General features: G+C 52.4%; 2 protein-coding genes and 1 pseudogene across 2 annotated transcripts in view; 2 read left to right on the forward strand and 1 right to left on the reverse strand.

Moving 5' to 3' along the window:
• GAB3 (GRB2 associated binding protein 3) overlaps positions 1–19,542 on the forward strand; it is a 289,515-nt gene that overhangs the window by 142,182 nt on the left and 127,791 nt on the right. The window lies entirely within an intron of this gene.
• LOC145714429 (cytochrome c oxidase subunit 4 isoform 1, mitochondrial-like) lies at positions 3,012–10,784 on the forward strand (annotated as a pseudogene).
• Positions 12,198–13,614, reverse strand: LOC145713895 (EKC/KEOPS complex subunit LAGE3-like). Its single transcript, XM_081792679.1, has 3 exons — positions 13,221–13,614; positions 12,766–12,894; positions 12,198–12,515 (listed from the first exon to the last, which is right to left on the reverse strand). Exons 1-3 carry the CDS (start codon positions 13,490–13,492, stop codon positions 12,377–12,379), a joined length of 540 nt encoding a protein of 179 aa, XP_081648805.1. The 5' UTR covers positions 13,493–13,614; the 3' UTR covers positions 12,198–12,376.

The following is a 19,542-nucleotide window of genomic DNA, read 5'->3' on the forward strand; positions in this document are numbered from 1 at the left end:
CTTACCTTTGTTCTGGTGTTGGAAGGGAGGTTCTGGGAGTCGTAGTCCAGCAGCCCAAGCTTATCGAAGACGACTCAGGGAGAGGAAAACCAGGTCCTGTATTCGGCGGTAAAGACTGCTGACGTTTTGGAATATGTTCCTAGTTGTATTTACCCATTAAATGGATAACGGCGTATAATGTATGCATTTTCCAGTTTAGCGTTAACTTTTCTCCGGATCCTTTTTTGTTTTGTTTTGTTTTGTTTTTGTTTTTCCCCGTTGAACGTACTAGCTTTCCCCCTCCCTAAGAACTCTTCAAAAACTGTTATCCAGGAGACACGCAAATGTATTATTACATAATGTTGAGCAGTCGGGTCGTTCTCAGCTTTGCCCCTGTTATGGGTCGTGTGAGTCAATGGGATTCTTGAACAGAAGTCTTTGCGCGAACAGTTACTTCCTTCAGATCGTTTCCAAGAGGTAGAATTCCCGCGTTCTATAGCTTCTCGGCACACAAGTGCTCTCCAGAAAAGGCGCCCCGCCGCCACAAGTCTGGTCTCCCCGCACCACCAACCAGTAGGGTGGCTTCCTACCGAAGTAGAAGACTCCTTTTGTACCAGGGAAATAAGCACGGAAACACTAGAGTAGGAGTTTTGGGGCTTACTGGCCTTGTTTCCCATGAGCAAGGGAGTGGTGCCACAAGTGGCTATGGGTTTGGGGGCGGGGTGGGGGGTGGTTAGCTCCCTCTGAATAGCTTGTGTCTTGGAACCTCGCTAAACAGGAGTGCTAGCCTCACGAGGGTTCCCTCGGAGTTTCTACATGCATGGTCATGATCTCTGTAAGCAAACACGGTCTTGGTTCCTTCCTTTCCGGCCTTTCCGGGGCTACGGGGGCGGGGGGAAGGAACAGGCTGACACTGGACAGATGGGAAGCAAGAGCAGGAAGGCACGTGGCAGAGAACCAAATCCTGGATCCAGCCATGCCTGAAGACAGAACTACCCACCCCCGCCCCCGCCCCCGCCCCCGCCCCCGCCACGATCGTTCAGTTACACACATCCAGAAACTCTCCCTTTGCTTAAGCCAACATGAATCCTTTTTTCCTTCTTTCCTTCTTTCTTTCTTTCTTTCTTTCTTTCTTTCTTTCTTTCTCTTCTTCTTTGAATGCTTTTATTTAGTTTTGAGAGCAAGACAGAGACAGCGTGAGCGGGGAAGGGGCAGAGAGACAGAGAGGGAGACACAGAATCTGAGGCAGACTGCAGGCTCTGAGCTGTCAGCACAGAGCTCGACGCAGGGCTCAAACCCACGAACTGTGAGATCGTGACCTGAGCCGAAGTCAGACCCTCAACCGACTGAGCCACCCAGGCACCCCCGTCGTGAATACTTTCTATTGCTTTTCTTTTTGTCTTTCTTCACTTGCAATAGAAAAGTCTTGTCCTTTATTGAATTGAGGAACCGTAGGTTTTCTTGTCACTTCACCTGAGAACGTGGCTCTCCTTTCTTTTAACAGAGAAACTGGGCTCTTTAAGTTCACAAAGGCATTGGCTCCTAGCTGGTAGGCCTTCAAGCCGTATGGTGGTAGAGTCTTCTGTGGGTAAGAGTCCAGAGAGGGAGGGGAGGGGCTGCAAGGGGCAGCTGGAGGAAAGGGACAAAGAGAAGGGGCACTGGGACCCACCCTTTCCGGATAGGGCTCCCAAGACTGGCCCGGAATTGTGGGGCCAGATCGTCAAGAGACCGGAACTTAGTGTGAGCCTCCCTCCCTCTCCCAGCAAAGCCCAGAGTTAGGCCACCGCCCTGGCCCCACAGACGGACCGCTGAAGGTGCCGGGCGGCCTTAACACGTCCGTCAGGTCACAAAACCAGTCGATTCCAACGCGTCCCCGGGCTCCCCTCCCAGAGGCTAAGCCAGAGCCCTGGCCCGCGGCCCGCCGAGTCAGATGTGATCCGGCCCGCATCTTCCACGGCCTCCTTCCCTCCCCTCTCCACCTTGCTCACTCGGATCCAGCCACACTGGCCTCCTCCCTTCTCTGAAACACACCAGGCCCAGGCCTGCCTCGGGACCCTTGCACTGCCTCTTGCCTGCCTGGGGCTCTCTTCCCCCGGGGTTCCATCTGGCCCACTCAAATAGCATTCCTGGCCGCTCTCCTTAAGGTTGCGTCCCACGCTCTCCCCACCTGCATTACTTTCACAGGTGTCGGGGGGTAAGAAGCAGGTGGGCCCGTCAGCATGGAGGTGCACCTGCGGCAGTAAAGCGTCGTGGGGCACGAAGGAGTTTGGGTGCCGTCGATGACCCTAGGGAGTCTTGAACGGAGCGGGACGGGATGCAACTTACGTCTTATCAGGTCCCCAGTGCCTGCTGCGCTGGGAAGGGGACCAGGGCAGGCAGGACAGAAGTGGGGAGACTGGCACGCAGGCGAGAGACCCCCAGGCTGCGGCCAGTGGAGGTGGGGAGAAGGGAACGGGTTCCGATTGGATCTTGACGGGAGAGCCACCGGGGTTTGCTGACACGGATCGGACGTGGCCCTGGACCTCCTCAGATGCGCGGGACCCCTGCAACGGGTCACCCTTCCTCCCATAAAGGGAGCCCAGCTCCTCCAGAGTCCAACAGCCTCCCCACCTGCTTCCCTGCTCGCCGACCGCCCACCTGCCACACACGGCCACCGTTTTCCCGACGTTTAGTTCAGAAACAAGGTTCCGGGAACAACGACAAAGAAGCTCATGCCAAAACAGAGGGGACAGCTGGGTTTCCGGGACCACGCGCCGGGGCCAGATTCCTCGGCGGGGGAAGAGGGAACAGAGGGGTAAGGCACTGCCGCCTCGGCCACTCGGGGCGGGCGCAGGACAGGGCAGCGGGGATGAGGGGTCCGGGCCGAGCGGGCACCACGCCGAGGAAGCTGGGCGCTCGGGCCTGGAGAAGGAGACTTCCAGAGCCCCCTGGCCCACGTGGGGCCCTGGCACGAACCCGCTCATAGCTCCCCAGGTGCTGGGGACAGGGCGCCCGAGAAAGGTATGGTCCGACCCCCGAGAAGTCCGGAGGGGATGCCGGGACCCAGCCGCGGGGAGACCCCTGGGCGCAGCCACGGTCTGGGGATGGCTTCGCCGCATCACCCTGGGCGCCCCCCTCCTCGCCATCAAGTGCTGCTGGTGTCGGGGGCCCCTGCTCGGACCCGGCGGGACCGGCCACGGCCAGGGGCAGGTGGCAGAGGCGAGGCCGAGGCTGACCGTGCCACCAAGGAGCCAGGACGACCCAAGGACAGAAGGGGCGTGAGGTTGTCCACATCCCAGAGAAGGGGCACGTGGTGACAGACGGACACGGTGAGGTGCAGATAAATTAAATCAGTAGGTGGTTGGGGGTATAAACAGGAAGACGGGGCAGGGGCTGGCACGACCCGGGGGCACGAGGGTAGGAGGGCGGGGATATTGCTGCTGCCAGGGTCAGGACCCTTGGTCCTGTCACCACCGCCCCCACGCAGGGCCCAAAGAAAGGCACTAATGAAGGGGGCCCGGGTGTGCGCAGGGCACGAGAGACCGGTGACCACCCCATCCCCGCCCCCGTGCCACCCGATCCAGGGCTCGGCCCCGAGGTCACCTCAGGCCTGGGACGCCCCCTCCTCACCGGTTCCGCCACCCTCAGCTGTTGCCGCACACGAGGCTGATGGTCTGTTCCAGGTTTTGCCGCAACTTAGGCTTCCGACAGGAGGCGTCTCGGCCCGGAGCGGTGAGGACCTGGGGGAGGAGGGCTCCCCCGGAGCCGGGCTGGCGAGGAGGGGCCGCTCCCTCCCTTGCCAAGCCGTCCTCCCCTGCCTGAGCTCTTCTGTCCCTCCTGCGTCCACGCACCCCGCTCTCTGCGGGTCCCCGGCACGTGGGAAGGGCTGCAGCCCCCCACCTCTGCACACGCTGCGACTTGGCCACCCCGAAGCCACCGCCTTCTCTGCTCGGCGGCCACAGTGCGGCCCTTCCCGGGAGTGGTTTGGACCCGCTGTCCCCAAACGCCCCGTCCCCTCCTGGCCCACACCCCACACCCCATCTCCCCATCCCCTCCTGAACCCCAACCCCGTACCTCATCTCCCCGACCCCTACTGACCCGGAATCTGCACCCAACCTCCAGGTCCCCTCCTGACCCCCACCCCGCACCCAATTCCCCATCCTCTCCTGATCCGGAATCTGGACCCAACCTCCAGGTCCCCTCCTGACCCCACCCCGCACCCAATGTCGCCATCCCCTCCGGACCCCCATCTGCACCCCGCACCCGATCACCTTGTCCCATCCTGACCCCCACCCGCCACCCCAATTTCCCGGCCCCTCCTGGCCCACCCTGCACCCAACCTCCAAGTCCCCTCCTGACTCCCACCCCGCACCCCAAATCCCCATCCACTCCCGATCCGGAATCTGCACCCAGCCTCCAGGTCCCACCTGACCCCCACTCTGCACCCAACCTCCCATCCCCTCCTGACCCTCACCCCATACCCGACCTCCCTGTCCCGTCCTGACCCCTACTCCTCACCTGACCTCCTCATCCACTCTTGACCCCCAACCCTACCGAGCACCCGATCTCCCTGACTCCTCCTGACCCCCACCCCCCACCCAACTTCCTGGTCCCCTCCCGACTCCCACCCCGCACCTGACATTCCTGTGTCCTCCTGACACACGCCCCCACCCCGCACCCGACTTCCTTATCCCCTCCAGACCTCCAGCCCGCACCCCTTGCCAAATCTTCCCGTCTCCTCCTGACCCCCACCCTGCACCCCGTACCCCATCTCCTCATCGCCTCCTGACTCCACCTCGCACCTGGTCTCCCCGTCCCCTCTGGAACCACACCTCACATCCCATCTCCCTGTCCCCTCCCAACTCCCACCCTGCACCTGACTTCCTCGACCCCTCCTGACCCGCACCCCACACCGACCCTGTCTTTGCAGGTCTTCAGGATCTCGCTGTCAAACACAGTGAGCATTCTAGGGCCTCATCGCCCTTGACCATCAGCAGCACCCCGGGGAGAGGATCGCTCTCTCCTCCCTCCTGACCACCTCCTTCCTGCCCCCAGTGTGTGTGTGTGTGTGTGTGTGTGGGTGGGTGGGTGGGTGTGTGTGGGTGGGTGGGTGGGTGTGTGGGTGGGTGGGTGGGTGGGTGGGTGTGTGTGTGGGTGGGTGGGTAGGTGTGTGTGCGGGCGCGCACGTCTCACTCCTGTTCCAGGAGGCCACCCTGCAGTCTTAGGGTCCCTCCCTCCCCTCCTCAGTCTCTGCCGCCGGCTCCCTCTCTGCTCTGCCACCTCGGAGTGTCCCAGGACCCCAGGGCTCGGTGCGTGGGCCACTTGTCCCCCTATACCGGCTCTCGGCTGCCCGTGGCGAGCTCGTGCAGGCTCGGGGCTCTCTGGGCCGTGTCCTGGGCCCCAGATTTGTATCTTCATCGCAGACATTTGCCCACACTGCAGACTCCTGTATCCAGCTGCCAAGTAGACATCTCTATTCAGATTTGAGTAAGATAACTCAAATTTAACACGCAAAAAATGATGTCCACTCTTGCACTCTTGTTATGTTTAACCATAACAATAATAGTACTTAGTGAAATAGCCTAAGGGAAGCTACAGAAACCTGTAAAGAAGCCTTCAATATGCATTGGTCCACTGTGGTTAATAAATACTTGTGTTTTTTTTTTTTTAACTTGTTGAGAATATCAAAGTTTTGTTATAATTGGAAAATACCTTTCCTTGCCATTTCTTCATTTTATCTTTGCTCCTGGTCTTTTGGTATAGAGTGGCTTAAAACTTTTTTGTTTACGTGATCCATTGTTTCAGTATAATTTGCGGTTTGCATTTCCTATGAAAGGCCTTCCTCAGTATAAAATTACAAAAATATTCACTGAGAACATCTTCTAGTACTTTAAAACTTTAACATCCTGGGAGGTAATTTTCGTGAGAAAGAACATTGGTATGTAAGTTTGTTTTCTTTCCAAAAGGTTTTAGTCAAGGTGTCCCAAACCACTTAGCGAATAATCTGTATTTCTCCCTTGAGGTGAAATGTCATCTTCAGCACATTCTAAACCCCCCTTCAGTGTAATCTTGCACTTTTGTTGTTCCAGCTAATTTAGGTTGGGTGGGACAGGATGGCCTGTCTAGGGCAATGATCTGAACGACATGGTCTGGAACATTGGGAGTGAAGGGAGGAAAGAGAGAGGAAGGGAGAGGAAAAGGAGGAGGAGGAGGAGGAGGGGGAGAGTGAGTAGAAGAGAAGGGAGGGAGGAAGAGAGGAAAAAGGACAGAGGAGACATAGAGAAACTCTCCCAAGCAGAGGAAATTGGTTTCTTCTGGAGTGCCAGGAGGCAAGCTCACAGAAGTGTCAGTCAGCCGGGTGACATTTCAGAGGGATTTGTGGCTCTCCAAGTCTTCCCAACAATGTCAGATATCCTCGCGACCACTGCGAGGAAGCCACTCTTTGGTGCTCTTGCATTAAGGACAGAGGCGCGGGGAGGTTGGAGACCCAGCTGCCATTGCAATGGCAATGTGACAACAACTCTCAGGACCTTTTCTGAGGTGGGTTTTCTTGACGTCTCCACACTTTGGCTGCCTGCGCTAAGGGACCCCACCAGCAAGGTCAGAGAGAGGCCGGGAGGTTCCTTCTGGGTCTGGACGCAATCATGTCAAGATTGGAGTAGTGGTTCCCAGGCTCTGGGTTACCCGAGACCATCAGACGTGACCGTGTACCACGTGGTCACCTTTAAAAATGGCTTCCCGGCAGCGTGTACCCAAACTCTACCTAGAGTTTGCCTTCGGAGAACACATGGTCCAGGTTGCGCACTGGTGACAGTTGGGTTCTCTGCTTCCCTGTCCTGCGATGTGAATGGGAGTCTGTTGGCCTCCCCCAGCTTCACCCACTAAGTCATTGCGAATCACCCAAATCACCCCGCATTTCCTGAGGCTGTTGCTTGAAACCCACTGACCGTTCTCATCTGTATGAGTTGGAGTACTTTGGTTCTAAGAGACAAAACGCAGCTCTAAGTGGGAAGGGAAGTGCTCATTGGTGAGACGCCCACGTATACACAGAGGGTCCTGCTGGAGTGTGCAGCACACCACTGATCAGCACAAGTGTGTGAGCAAACCATGTGAAGCCAGAGAAAGAACCATCTTAAAGGAGGAAAGGTAATTGTGCCGACCCCGCAAGCAGGACAGAGACTGGTGGCTATCCCCACTGGCAGGGACACAGACCTCATAATTCTGGAGGCCTTGGGCAGGGCGCTCAGAAGGGTCTTGCCTCAGTAGTGTAGCGGGAAAAACGAATCCTCCGCTGAGCTGTTCTGGTCCCACGCAGCAAATCTTCAAAAGCCAAGACTCAAAAGGATCAATCTTTTCCCACTCACTTAACAGCATCCCTGAGCAAAGCTCATGACTATGTTTAGGAATACAAAGACATCCAAGGACACCTGGGTGGCTCAGTTGGTTGAGCGTCTGACTCTCGATTTGGGCTCAGGTCATGGCTCCAGGGTCGTGGGTTCGAGCCCGGAGTCGGGTTCTGTGCTGAGCGTGGAGCCTGCTCAAGATTCTCTCTCTCACCCTCTGCCCCTCTCCCCCGCTCGCTCTGTCTCCAAAATAAAAAGAGAAAATTCTAACCTTTAAAACAGGAATACAAAGACATCCAGAACCCAAGGAAAAATCACACTGTCTGGCATCCAGCCCAACATTACCAGGCATGCAGAGAAGCAGGAGGATCCAACCCGCGATGAGAAGACAAATCAAGCAATAACAGGCATCCAGATTGGCAAGAAAGAAGAAAAACCGCCCTCATTCTCAGACATGATTACGTATATAGAAAATCTAGTGGCGTCTACAAAAGAGCTATCAGACTAATCAGGGACCTTAGCAAGTTTTCAGGATTCAGCATATTTTAGAGAGAGCTACTTTAAGAACATGTACACATTAAAAATAAGAGGCTTAGGGGCACCTGGCTGGCTCAGTCCATAGAACATGTGACTTTTGATCTCGGGGTCATGAGTTAGAGCCCCACATTGGGCATAGAGCTTATTAAAAAAGAATAAAGTAAAAGGCTTCATTCTCCCTGTTGAAAATATGGGAAGAGATGGTCCCCTCCCCTTCCTTAAAGCATTTACTTTACACGCCTTGTAAGTTCTTTCTTTGTTTCTTTGAAAATAGGTAGTATTTTTTAAAGGGTAGAGGCGCCCGGGTGGCTCAGTGCTCGAGTATCCGACTTCAGCTCAGGTCATGATCTCATGGCTCATGACTTTGAGCCCTGCATCGGGCTCTGTGCTGTCAGCACAAAGCACGCTTCAGATCCTCTGTCTCCCTTTCTCTCTGCCCCTCCCCCACTCCTTCTCTGAATGAATGAATGAATGAATAAATAAATAAATAAATAAATAAATAAATAAATTTAAGGAAAAAAAGGCTAAAAGAGCCCCTTGCCATCTTTATAACCCAGGAATGTGTTCTTCAAGGACCTGGGAAACATCTCTTTGGAATGTAAACATCAAGCAAGATTGTGTCCCGATCTTCAGTTTCTGTGGGAGGGTAGAAGCCTAACTTCAGTAGGCACCTTGCTCCAAGTTGCAAAACTAGCTCCTGTCATAAAGGTATGAAAAAGCTTATTTTTTCCTTGGATAAAGCCGATCAATTGTATTAGTCTGCTCAAGCTGCTATAGCAAAGTACCTCACACTGGGTGGCTTACACAACAGAAGTTTATTTTCTCACAGTTCTGGATGCTAGAAGTCCATGATCAAGGTGCCAGCAAATTCAGCTTCTGGTGAGAATTTGCTTCCTTGCTTGTAGAGGTCCACCTTCTCCTCTGTCCTCACACGGCCTCTCCTCAGTGCAGGTGAGGAGAGAGCGGGGGAGTAGGGGCGGGGAGGGAGGGAGAGGAAGAGGGGGGTGCTCTCTGGTGTCTCTCTTATAAGGACACCAGTCTTATTGGACCAGAGCCCCATTCTTATGACCTCATTTAAACTTGCTTCCTCAAAGGTCCCATCTCCGAATACAGCCACACTGGGGTTTAGGGCTTCAGCATATTAATGTGGGGGAGGGAACACAAACGCGCCGTCTGAAACAGCCACGACCTAATACACACGGCCACCCCAGTTCCCAGGGAAATTCAGGATGAACTATGTGCGGGGCCTGGTGGCGTCACGTCCTCTTACTTGAGGTCTACTTGTGGTGGATGTTGAGAACACGTGATGAGCTCTACCCGCTTACCTATACAAAAGGGTGAAAGCTCCCTGTCTTTGGAATCTCTTAGCAGATTGCCTGTGATGCGCATCACATTCTGGTACAATGCCTACTCAATGAAAAAACTGTTTTGCTTCCACAATTGTGGAGACTTTTTCTGGGTTGGCAGATGATTTGGTTCTATTTTTTTTTTTTTTTTTTTTTTTTTTTTTTTTTTTTTTTTTTTGTCAGCTAGGAAAAATGCCTGAGAAGAGCCCTCTTCATAGTAGAGGGAAGAGGGCAGGGGGAAGAGGGAAACAGGTACCCCCATTGTGCCCTCCGTTTCAAAGAGGGCCAAATGAAGATTTCAAGGTACAAAAGGACCTGGGAGTATAGAGAAGCCACTGCAAAGCCAGGATTGGGATTCTTATCAACCTTATGTTCTCCTCAATTCTTTCTAATTTTTTAAAAATGTTTATTTATTTTTGAGAGAGAGAGACAGAGAGACAGAGAGACAGAGCGTGAGCAGGGGAGGGGCAGAGAGGCAGAGGGAGACATAGAATCTGAAGCAGGCTCCAGCCTCTGAGCTGTCAGCACAGAGCCCGACAAGGCGCTGGAACTCACTAACTGTGAGATCGTGACCTGAGCCAAAGTCAGCCGCTTAACAGACTGAGTCACCCAGGCGCCCCATGTTCTCCCCAATTCTTACCTACTTTGCCTGCGTTTGCCCATTTCTGCGTTTTTCATTAGTCGCATGGATGTTCCCTGGAGCCGGAAGAAGGAAAAACACTCTCCCAGTCTCCTGGTGGCTCCACTCAACCGTGCTGAGGTTGGAGGGATAGGGTGGCTAAGACAGTAGGTGCTTGAATCAAACAGACCCGGCCTCTGTCGGCCTCCATTCTTCGCCTAGAACCGGTGTAGAGACGACAGTACCCAGCTCACCAGGCTGTCCTGAGAATTACACATGACGATGTGGGTCGGGAGCATAGCGTAGCGCCTGCACACAGAAGATTTTGATTTCATTCTATTTTCCCAGGGTGGTCACCACAATCACAGCAGGCACTAGTGGCAGAATTCTGGCTACCAGAGTGGTTCGCCTAATTGGCAAGTGAGGAATTTCCACCTCAGTGTTGGAGCACGTGGAAGCATCATGAAGAGTGAAAACTACGCTCTCTCGAGTTATGTCGAATGGCGTGACTATCCCCTGCCTGCTGTGGCCCACATCGACAACGTCCGCCAGCCAGAAGGCCTCGAAAGAGAAGAGGCCTTCCTGCAGCATCCTCTCCACTGATGAAAAAGCTGAATCGTGCCACATTCAGTTCAACGAGAGCTTGGCTGAAACGAACAGGAGCACAAACAAGCAGAAGACGGTTGTAGGCACCACCATGTTCTCCATCAGCCGCTGCTCTCGTTCTGATCTGGGAGAAGCACTGCGTGTACGGCCCCATCCCGCAACCTCTGAAGAGGAGTGGGGTGGCCAAGCAGACCGAGAGGATGCTCGACTTGGAAGGCCAGCCCGATCCAGGGCTTCTCAGTCAAGCGGGACTACGACAAAAACGAGTGGAAGAAACAGTAGCCCGCCACTCGGCCATCTGAGCCTCGCCTTGTCCTGCAACCTCCACGCGGCTCGGTGTACTTGCTGGGAACTGTTGTGTCGCAGCACCGATGCTAACAGGTGAGCAGTTTACGTGACAAAAAATATTTCCCCCAAACTATGCTACACTGCCTCTCTCTCTGCCTCACTCACCCCGACCAATTGTCCCAGCACTTGTCTTCTCTGATTTGAAACAAGGCCAGGAAAGCACAACGTTCTTATTCTAGTGTTTCTAAGTTCTTTGCTCATGCAAATTGAGGGTTTTTTTTTAATATGTGAAATTTATTGTCTAATTGGTTTCCATGCAACACCCAGTGCTCATCCCAAAAGATGCCCTCTTCAATACCCATCACCCACCCTCCTCTCCCTCCCACCCCCATCAACCTTCAGTTTGTTCTCAGTTTTGAAGCGTCTCTTATGCTTTGGCTCCCTCCCACCCTAACCTCTTTTTTTTTTCCTTCCCCTCCCCCATGGGTTTCTCTTAAGTTTCTCAGGATCCACATAAGAGTGAAAACATACGGTATCTGTCTTTCTCTGTATGGCTTATTTCACTTAGCATCACACTCTCCAGTTCCATCCACGTTGCTACAAAGGGCCATATTTCATTCTTTCTCATTGCCACGTAGTACTCCATTGTGTATACAAACCACAATTTCTTTATCCATTCATCAGTTGATGGACATTTAGGCTCTTTTCATAACTTGGCTATTGTTGAGAGTGCTGCTATAAACATTGGGGTCCAAGGGCCCCTATGCATCAGTATTCCCGTATCCCTTGGGTAAATTCCCAGCAGTGCTACTGCTGGGTCATAGGGTAGGTCTATTTTTAATTTTCTGAGGAACCTCCACACTGTTTTCCAGTGTGGCTGCACCCAAACTGAGTTTCTCCTTGTGGCAGAAAACAGATCCAGCCACGACAGGGATGCGGGGAAACCACCATTCTGCTGGTGCCAGAATTCTGGCACATTTTCTGGAGAGCCACTCTGTATGATAGATCTGCCTCTTGGAATCCATCTTAAGAAAACAGCCATTCACGCAGAGACTTACATGCAAGAATCCCACCAAAACATTATGTGTAATAGGAAAAAAATTGCGAGAAACTGAAGTGTTGAACAAATGCATCATAATACATCTTGTACGTATCCATGCAGTAAGATATTTTTGAAGAAGTTTTAGACAGAGGGAAAGCCCAAAAATGTTTCAGGGGAAAAAAAAAAAAAAAAAACAACTGATGCTAAACTTGAAGAAGCTTACTCCTTGCTATGACTGTTATACATTTAACGTATTCCTACAACCCTAAAGCCACGAGAGTATTCTGAAATCCTGACGGTAGTCAATGTTGAATGACAGGACCCAAGCAATCTTAATTTCCTTTCATTTCGTCAATTGTATTCGATTGCCTTGTACTAGAGTACTAGAACCAGAACCTCCCCTCCAACCTGAGGACACATGGGAGAAAATCTGGGTGCTGAAAAGAAACTCAGATACGGAACATTAACTCAGTTTTATTATCTGTATTCTTTAAGCAGCAATCAAAACAAGTGGGCACAGAGCACCCACGGGCCAGTACAGGCAAATAACTAAGCCCCAGAAATAAAGTGGCAACTACTGCAAAGGTCATGCCCCTGGGGAAGGGCACATGGCCTTCCACTGGATACTGTCATGGACTCAGCCCCCTTTTCCAGGCCGAGGCCTAGAAAAAATCGCGGGCACCAAGTGCTGCATGGTCTGCACCACCATGGAAAGCTGGTTGAGCAAGGAGGCGGTGGAAATCTGCAGGAGGACAGGGTCTTCAGCAGTCAGTCGGCTAAAAGTAAGGGGAAAAGGAAATCACTTTAGATTTGATAACTCCTGGCCCTCCTCACTCCAATCTCCCCCCTCAAGGTTACCCCTCCGTGTCTCCCTTAGAGCAACCCCTGAGGCGGCCACAGACCCGGGGCCCCATGTGCCTCCTTAGACCAAGCCCTTGGTGTCTGCACATCTCCAACCGAAGTGGCCGTCGGGCAGAGGTTACCTCAGCTCCCCACTGCCTCCCGCCAGCCCCTTCTAGAACTTACATAAACAAGTCACTGCCAATCACCGTGAGCTCCGTGTGAACCGCTTCGTGGTAGCATTCGGCACTCGAGGTCAGGTACTGGTAGGTCAGCTCCGCATCCACGTAACACAGGAAAGGCACCGTGAGGGCACTGGTGGACATTCGGTTAAGGCATATCTGGGTGGACCTCATGGAGGAGGCTTCCTTGCCCATCGGAGGCCCGCCTGCCCCCGGACCGCCCTTAGGGCCACCCAAGACCACCTCGGCCGCCCCTTCGGGAAACGTGCATCGCGGCACCCCCAGCTGCTTCCTCCAGCCTCCCTCGGCCCCCCCACCCCCACCCCCACCCCCACTTCCCTTCTGTGCCCCCGCAAGTCCCCGACACCTCTCCCGCCCATCCACCGGGGCCGCCACCTGCCTCCCCTCCCGGCCATTCCCCGCCGCCCCCCGACCTCGGGAGCTCCTTGGAAAGGATACAATTCCAACACTTGCTTTTCTGAGGCTTCCCCGGAGGCCGAGGCCGAAGCCTCTTCCCCCTGCCTTGGGGCGGGCCATGCCCCCTCGACCTGGGGAGCTTCCCCAGCCACGGTGCCCGACGTCGCGGTGCCGTCCCGGCCTCCGGGATTTCCGGGGCCACTGGACGAGCCAGCACTACCCGTCGCACCACCGGCGCCGTCGTCCAGGATCTGCGCGCCGTCCGCGCCGTCCGCGCCGTCCGCGCCGTCCGCGCCGTCGCCCGGGGCCTGCATGGCCGCCACACCCGCCCGCTCAGAGGCCGCCGCTAAACCGCGCGCCCCGCCGACCGCTGAGGCGCTGGGACTGCTTCACGAAGCTCCGCCCCTCCGTGCGCAAGGCTGCTGGGGATACCCAGGGCGCCTGCGCAGACAGACCTCTGGTGAGGTTTCTGGCATGTGATTGGTTCCCGCCAAGCTGGCCCGACTGCCCACGGGCCGCCAGGGAGACCCCGTCGGCGGCGCTGGAGAGCCAGGGCTCCCTGACGAAGCCCCGCCCCTAGTACGCGACGCAACTCAGTCTCTGGCGCGCGCCTGGGCAAACAGGCCCCGCCTATTCTGGACGGAGGGTTAGAGTAGGAGCGTGGGGTTGGCGGAAGGTGGAGTGACGCCAAACAAAGGGGGACAGAAAAAGGGGCAAATGTGGCGCGGGTAATGCGGTCAGGACGTGGCTGCCTTAGCTTTGTGGGGACACTGGCCACCATGGTCAGGACTTGGAGAAGTGTGCACTGAGGGAAAGAATCTGCCGGTATCCCTGTGGTCCCTCGGTGCGTCTAAATTGCCCCATCGATACATGGCGGGTGGAGGGTGGCAAGCCGAGGGAAGTTGGATCGTTTTACAAAGTGTCTGCCAATCTCAAACTTTCCCGTTTCTAAGAATAACGGCATTCCTCGGTTGCAAGAGCTATTGATATGTTCTGGATAGAAGTCCCTTATCAAACATGATTTTAAAATACATTCGCCCATTTTATGGGTTGTCTTCTCACTTTCTTGATTGGTACTGTTTGCAGAACAAAACTTTTAAATGTTGACATAGTCGGTTATAGGCGGTTTCTTTGTCACTTATGCTTTTGGCCCCCATTCTATACAGAGAAAGGCAGATACTCTGTGCAGTACACAGTCCCACTGGGCAGTCACCTGTGTCAAAGAGTGGTGACTATATGCATGCTGAGGTCACGCTCCTAAAAGCAGCTCATTCACTGGGTTCGATGGCTAATTCTATGTATCAGCTTGCCTGGGCATAGGGTACCCTGACAGAACGTTATTTCTGGGTGTGTCTGCAAGGGTACTTCCGGATGGGATGAGCGTTTGAATCTGTGGACTCAGTAAAGTAGACCCCCAATGTTGAGCAGGCATCGTCCAATCCACTGAGAGCCTGAATGAAACAAAAAGTGGAGGAATGAAGGAGGAATTTGGTCTCTTCCCCAGGCCTTTCCTCTGCCTCACTGTTGAGCTGTGACATCACGTCTCACCTTGTCCTGCCCCCTGGGACTGGCATTTACACTGCTACCAGCTCCCTTGGTTCTCAGACCTTCAGACTCAGGCTGAATTACACCATCAGCTTTGCCGGGTCTCCCGCTCAGCTTGCAGACAGCAGGTCATGGGACCACTCAGCTTCCATTCTCATCTATCCTATCTATCTATCTATCTATCTATCTATCAATCTATCATCTAATCTGAATGAATGAATTATCTGTTGGCTTGACTTCTCTGGAAAATCCTGACTAATACAGATTTGGTACCAGGAGTGGTTCTAGAGGAACAGAATTTTAAGGATGGGTTCTCGGAATTGGTTCTGAGGTTTCTGGAATTGGCTCCAATCTGATTAGATTTAAAGATGCTCATGACTGTTTCTGGTAACAAAGAGAACACTGGTAGCCTGTGACATAAGCTGATAGAGATATGCAAAATATATGCACTGGCTACTCCTAATCAACTACTTATAAGAAACAAGGAGCTGGGTGACTCTTCTACGATACTTTTGAACCTCTTTGGAAAACTAACAAATATAATGACATTGGTTGGTAGCTCCTAATGTGGTTTGGGAACGTGGTTAAATGGAAGGATGAGCTCAGAGATTTGAATTCCCAGCTCAAACACCACATCACTGGCCTAGGGGCTTCTATGTGTGCCCTTTAAGAAATCCTAATGTTCTATAGCCACAGAGCCAAAACTGCTGAAAATTCAAATGCAGAACCTAAGTGCAACTAACTGAACTTTAATGCAAGTTGAACTCCCAGACTTGAAGCGTGCCCACTGTGAAACTGAGGCCATTGATTGGGAAACAATGGGATCCTCTAAGTTCAGATGGAGACTACATGTGGGAAGACACTGCTGAAGCTGGGGGCATTGAGCCCCTAAATTCTTTTTTAAAAATGTTTGTTTGTTTATTTATTTATTTATTTATTTATTTATTTTTGGGAGAGAATGACAGAGTGTGAGCGGGGGAAGGGCAGAGAGAGAGGGAGACAGAATCCGAAGCAGGCTCCAGGCTCTGAGCTGTCAGCACGGAGCCTGATGAGGGGCTCAAACCCACAGACTGCGAGATCATAATCTGAGCCGAAGTCGGACGCTTAACCAACTGAGCCACCCAGGTGCCCCATTGAGCCCCTAAATTCTGATGAGTCTTCTTTACCAGTGGAAATGGCCTCCCCACCCCCAGAAGAAGTGGCCTATTTACCCCCAGTGGCAGCAGCCTCCTAGCTGACAGTGGTATAGGCCTCTCCACCCGCCTCTGAGGGGATTAACCACACATTGCCCAAGGAAACCATAATGGCCTCCCCGAGGCAGTTGCCATGCAAGATAATGCTGATTCTCTTCAGGACCTACCCCCACCACCCCTTTTTGCTTCTAGACCTATAAGTAGACTCAAGTCCCAGCAGGCCCCTACAGGCAAGTTACAAAGTGTGACACATGAGGAGGTATGTTCCACTCCAAAAGAATGACTTGACTTTTCTAATGTATACAGACAGAAATCTGGGGAACATGTGTGGGAATAGATACTGAGGGTGTGGGACAATGGTGGAAGGGACATAAAGTTGGATCGGGCCAAATTTATTGATGTGGGCTCACTAAGCAGACATCCTTCATTTAATATTGCATCTCCAGGAATTAGAAAGGTCTCTAAAGGTTTGTTTGTTTGTTTGTTTGGCTGCAACATGGACCTAAAGGCGGCTCACCATGAACAGATTAGAAATGCTGGACCTACCTCGTTTTAGTATAGAGGAAGGGATCAAAAGGCTCAGGTGGGTTGAAATGTTAGAGTGGATTTGCTCACTCCCCCTGGTAGGGTCTTTCCCCAGTACTGTGAGGAGGACTACGGGGCACCTGGGTGGCTCAATCGGTTAAGTGCCCAACTTCACTCAGGTCAAGATCTCACAGTTTGTGAGTTTGAGTCCCGCGTCGGGCTCTGTGCTGACAGCTCGGAGCCTGGAGCCTGCTTCGGATTCTGTGTCTCACTCTCTCTCTCTGCCCCTCACCCGCTCACACTCTGTTTCTCTCTCTCAAAAATAAATAAACATTTAAAAAAGTTTAAAAAAATACTGTGAGGACTACATTTGTGAAGGGCGCATTAGCATCCTTGCAGAGCTCCTTGATTGCTCTCCTCTGTAGGTCAGACCTCATAGAGGGAGCTGCAGTCACTGAATTGGGAAACCCGAATGCAGTGGGAGTAATCAGGCCCCTCTGTGGCAGGGATCAATGGGTGGCACTTAATCACCAAAGGCAGGGGGTGACTACATTTTCTCTAATGGATGGCAGATGCAAACCAGCAATCAGAATAGCCCGACTCCTGCAGACCCTAGCGTAAGGGCTAATTGAGCATGATGTGAGTAGAAGTGGAATAGGAACCCTACTAAATTAATCTGTATAAGGAAAAACATCTAGGTCAAGTGAACACCAGTCTAGCCTGAATCATTAAAAGCAGAAAGTCATGGCCCCTCACTTAATTTCTATACTTGAACCAGTTTACAGACCTGGAACAGCTTGAAAGAAGGGGAGGCCAGGTTCCCTTGAGGAAGGTCCCTGGCACCCTGCTGAAAATTTATAACTCCTAGTCTTTTTTTCTCCCAGCCTTCCCCAAAGGACCTATGACCTTTTACTAAGGTAAGAGTACATTGAGAAGTAGTTAATCTTTTCAGGGACTACTGGACACTGGGTCTGAACTGATGCTAATTCCAGGAGACCTAAAACATCACTCTGGCCGACCGGTCAGAGTAGGAGGTGATGGAGGTCAGGTGATCCACGGAGTTTTAACTTAGGTATGATTCACAGTGGGCCCAGTGGGCTCTCAAGCCCATCCTGCGGTTATGTTCCCAGTTCCAGAATGCATAATTGAAATCGACATTCTTTGCCACTACACATGGCTCCTGTGACCTTGGGATGAGGGTCAAGTCGAAGCCACTAAAACTGCTTCTACCTAGGAGAATAGTAAACTGAAAGCAATACCATATTCATGGAGGGATTGCAGAATTTAGTGCTACCATCAAGGACTTGAAAGATGCGGGGGTGGTGATTCCCACCACATCCCCATTCAACTTTCCTATCTGGCCTGTGCAGAAGACAGATGAATCTTAGAGAATGACAGTACATTATCGTAAACTCAACCAGGTGGTGACTTCAACTCCAGCTGCTGTACCAGATGTGGTTTCATTGCTTGAGCAAATAAGTTATTGCATCTGGCCCCTCTTTCAAAAAAAATTTTTTTATGTTAATTTATTTTAATTTATTTTTGAGAGACAGAGAGAGAGAGAGAGAGAGCATGAGCAGAGGAGGGGCAGAGAGAGAGGGAGACACATAATCCGAAGCAGTCATCTGGCCCCTCTCATACCAGAAAAAGAGCCACAACACCTGCTGGGCCTCTTTGGATTTTGGAGGCAACGTAGTCACCATTTGGGTATATTACTCCGACGACTCATTTACTGAGTGACCTGAAAAGCTGCTAGTTTTGAGGGCAGCCCAGAACAAAAGAAGGCTCTGCAACCGGACCAGGTGGCTGTGCAATCTACTCTGCCACGTGATCCAGCTGATCTGATGGTGCTTGAGGTATCGGTGGCAGCTGAGGATGCCGTTTGGAGCCCTTGGCAGGTATCTCTAGGTGAATCACAGCACAGACCTTTAGGATTTTGGAGCAAGGCCGTGCACCATCTGTTTTCCTTTGGAGAAACAGCTCTTGGCCTGCTACTGGGCCTTAGTAGAGACTGAACACCTGACAACAGGCCACCAAGTTACCGTGCAATTAGAGCTGCCCATCATAAGTTGGCTGTTATCTGGTCCGCCAAGCCATAAAATTGGGCACGGACACCATCAGATGGAAATGGTGTACATGTAACCAGGCTTGAGCAGGTCCTGAAGGCATGAGGAAGTAAAACCATGGCCCAGGGGCACCTGGCTGGCTGAGTCGGAAGAGCATGTGCCTCTTTATCTCAGGGTCGTGAGATTGAGCCTTACGCTGGGTGTAGAGATTACTTAAATAAAATAAATAAATAAACTTAATTTTTTTTTAAAAAAAGTGAAAACGTGGCCCAAATTCCCACAGTCTCCACACCTGCTACATGATTTTCTCCCTCCCAGCCTGCACCTATGACCTCATGAGGAGCTCCCTATGATCAGTGGACAGAGGAAGAGAAGACTTGCGCCTGGTTTACAGGTGGTTCTGCATGACCCACAGGTGGACAGGTGTGGCACAACAGCTCCAGTCTAGGACACCCTTTGGGACAGTGGTGAAGGGGAACCCTCCTAATAGGCAGAGATCCCGGCAGTATAGCTGGTTGTTCACTGTTCTTGGAAGGAGAAACAGCCAGACATTCAATTATATACCAGCCAGCGGGCTCTGGCCAATGGTTTGGCTGAATGGTGAGGGATTTGGAAGGAGCATCATTGAAGAGCTGGTGACAAAGAAGCTTGGGGAAAAGACCTTTCTGAATGGGCAAAAAGCACGAAGGCATCTTTGTCCCATGTGAATGCTCACAAAAGAGCGACTTTAGCAGAGAATTTTTATAATCAAACGGATAGGGTGACCCATCCTATGGATTCCAGTCAGCCTCTTTCCCGAGCCAGTCTTGTGTTTGCACAATGGCCTCATGAACAAAGTGGCCATGGTAGCAGGGATGGAGGTGATACGTGGACTCAGCGACAGGGACTTCAACTCACCGGGCTGCCCTGGCTGTAGCCACTGAGTGTCCAATCTGCCAGCAACAGAGACCGACACTGAATCCTTGAAATGGCACCAATATTCAGAGTAATCAACCAGCTCCTGGTGGCATGTTGATGACATTGGACCCCTTCCAT

The sequence above is a fragment of the Panthera onca genome, chromosome X, assembly GCF_046562875.1.
Source record: "Panthera onca isolate mPanOnc1 chromosome X, mPanOnc1 haplotype 2, whole genome shotgun sequence".
Lineage (NCBI taxonomy): Eukaryota > Metazoa > Chordata > Mammalia > Carnivora > Felidae > Panthera > Panthera onca.